The sequence below is a fragment of the Lolium perenne genome, chromosome 3, assembly GCF_019359855.2.
Source record: "Lolium perenne isolate Kyuss_39 chromosome 3, Kyuss_2.0, whole genome shotgun sequence".
NCBI lineage: Eukaryota > Viridiplantae > Streptophyta > Magnoliopsida > Poales > Poaceae > Lolium > Lolium perenne.
Window position 1 is genome coordinate 17,811,667 of NC_067246.2, and position 2,714 is coordinate 17,814,380.

General features: G+C 49.8%; 1 protein-coding gene across 1 annotated transcript; it reads right to left on the minus strand.

Annotated features, from left to right (window-relative positions):
• Positions 1–711: 711 nt before the first annotated feature.
• Positions 712–2,290, minus strand: LOC139837805 (uncharacterized mitochondrial protein AtMg00810-like). The gene is made up of 2 exons (XM_071827088.1): positions 1,277–2,290; positions 712–771 (listed from the first exon to the last, which is right to left on the minus strand). The coding sequence occupies exons 1-2, from the start codon at positions 2,288–2,290 to the stop codon at positions 712–714; spliced, it is 1,074 nt and encodes a 357-aa protein (XP_071683189.1).
• Between the last annotated feature and the right edge of the window lie 424 nt (positions 2,291–2,714).

Sequence of the window (2,714 nt, forward strand, 5' to 3'; positions counted from 1 at the left end):
AATAACCTTAGAGTGCATGATAGACCATTGCAATTATACCGAGTATTAACATAGCATGCACACTGTCAACATCAGCTATGAAAGGGGGAATAGATCACATCAATACTATCATAGTAATAGTTAACTTCATAATCTACAAGAGATCACAATCATAACCTATACCAAGTACTTCATGATGCACACACTGTCAACATTACAAAAATCTAGTAAGATTGCATCTTGCTTTTATATGTATTTACCACATTAATCATTTGATTATATATAGTCAGATGATGCCAACCAACATCATTATGAAAGTTAGAATATCTATAGAAAAATATCTCGTGAGGAGAATTGTTTAGACCATGTACAATAACTGCCTTATCTTAGTGTTATCTCCTATAATTACTGTTTGCGTGATCCTTAAATGTTATCATGATTTAAAATACAAAAGAAAATTGTGTATAAGATAAGATATCTCAGACAATGGAGAAAATGCCTTATCTTACTTGCGAAGTATGAACTCTTAGTCAAGAGAAGAAAAGATGTTTTTCATTTTTCTCTCCTAAAGATAAGATCATTGTGCATGCCCTTATAAAATGCCTCCAAGGTCGTGATATATAAAATATTAAAAATCTTAAACACCATATATATCACTTATTAATTTATGTATCTTACAAAGTTATATTACTAGATTCCAATATTAAATACTATTACTAAAGAGTTCCCCCACTACCTCTTGTAGAAAATCTTTAGAAGTTGCGCGTAATTAATTGACTCTTGAGATCTAAACTTTCAACAATAAGAGAGCATATATTGTTGAATCTAAATATTAATAGTGTGGATATTGTGTATCACCCCTTACTGCCGTATTACATTGATAATCTCGTCAGCGACGGAGCAGGTGGCAGGGAGTGTAGAAAGGGATGCAACTCACAATGTATTGATTGGGTGCATATGGAGTTACATATATAGGCCACGTCCTCGACTATACAAGGAAGGAGGTGGGCCCAATAATAAATACAAAGATATGTATCGCTATACATAACTACAGAAGATACACATCCGGATATACAAGGATATGTATCTCAACACCCCCCACAGTCGAAACGTCGCCTGGTCGAACGCATAGACTGGACCGGAACTCCTCAAATGATGCCGTAGTGAGACCCTTGGTCATGATATCCGCAAATTGTTGGGAGGTGGGCACATGAAATACTCGAATGTGTCCAAGGGCCACCTGTTCCCGAACAAAGTGGATGTCTAGCTCAATATGCTTGGTGCGGCGATGGTGGACCGGGTTGGCGGAGAGGTAGACGGCGGAGACGTTGTCGCAATAGACCACGGTGGCTTTGGCAACAGGACATGAGAGCTCAACGAGCAGTTGCCGTAGCCAGGAGACCTCGGCAACCGCGTTAGCAACAGCCCGGTACTCCGCTTCGGAGCTGGAGCGAGAGACCGTGGGTTGTCGCTTAGACGACCAGGAGATGAGCGAAGATCCGAAGTAGACGTAGTAGCCAGACGTGGAGCGACGCGTGTCGGGGCAACCTGCCCAATCGGCCTCCGAGTAGGCGACGATGTCCGTGGCAGTGGAGGCGTGGAGGGAGAGGCCGAAGTCCATGGTGCCACGAATGTAGCAGAGGATCCGCTTGACCGCAGCCCATTGAGGATCCCGTGGAGCGTGCATGTGAAGGCACACCTGCTGGACAACATGCTCTAGCTCGGGGCGGGTCAAGGTGAGGTACTGCAGGGGGCCGACTATGGAGCGATAAAATGACGAGTCCGTGGCCAACGAACCATCCGTGGTGGAGAGCTTGGACTTCATGTCGACAGGCGTGGCCGCGGGTTTCCAATTAAGCATACCGGCATTGTCCAGGAGCTCGTGGGCGTACTTGCGCTGATGAAGGAAGAAGCCGTCGGTGCGACGTACGACCTCGATGCCGAGGAAGTAGTGTAGGGGCCCCAAGTCCTTAAGGACAAACTCAGCGCGAAGACGCTCGATGATCTGTCGCAGGAGGTCCGTGGAGCTGGCTGTCAAGATGATGTCGTCGACGTAGAGCAGCAGGTACGCAGTGGTGGCGCCATTGTTGTACACAAACAGCGAGGCATCGGAGCGGGTGGAGCGGAAGCCGAGTTGGTGAAGATACGCTGCGATGCGGTACCAGGCGCGTAGGGCCTGCTTGAGCCCGTATAACGAGCACGAGAGCAGGCACACATGGCTGGGGTGGGCGCTGTCGATGAAACCCGTGGGCTGCTGGCAGAAGACCTGCTCCTCGAGATGGCCGTGGAGGAAGGCGTTGAAGACGTCCATTTGGTGCAGGGGCCACACACGGGAGACTGCGAGCTGAAGGACGGTGCGGATCGTCCCGGGCTTGACAACCGGGGCGAAGGTGTCGGTGAAGTCGATGCCGGCACGCTGGCGAAAGCCACGAACCACCCACCGCGCCTTTTGACGGTCGAGAGTACCGTCCGGATGGAACTTGTGCTTGAAGACCCACTTCCCGGTGATGATGTTGGCGTGAGGGGGTCAGGGAACAAGCGTCCATGTCTGGTTCCGCTGCAGGGCGTCAGACTCGTCCTGCATGGCCGCAAGCCACTGCGGGTCGCGGAAAGCAGCCCGGGCAGAGGCGGGCAGGGGCGATGGCGTGGATGGTGAAGGCGCGGAAGTCGAAGCGGTGCAGACGTACTCGTCCGAGGGGTACCGCGTGCTCGGGACGTGAATCCCTGCACGGGCG

Bases quoted from the DNA above. Each gene is read 5' to 3' on its own strand.
- LOC139837805 (XM_071827088.1), bottom strand. From the start codon at position 2,290: ATGGACGTCTTCAACGCCTTCCTCCACGGCCATCTCGAGGAGCAGGTC. The intron at 772-1,276 runs GTCCACCATCGC...TATTGTTGAAAG, and splicing joins TCTACCTCTCCGCCAACCCG to TTTAGATCTCAAGAGTCAAT.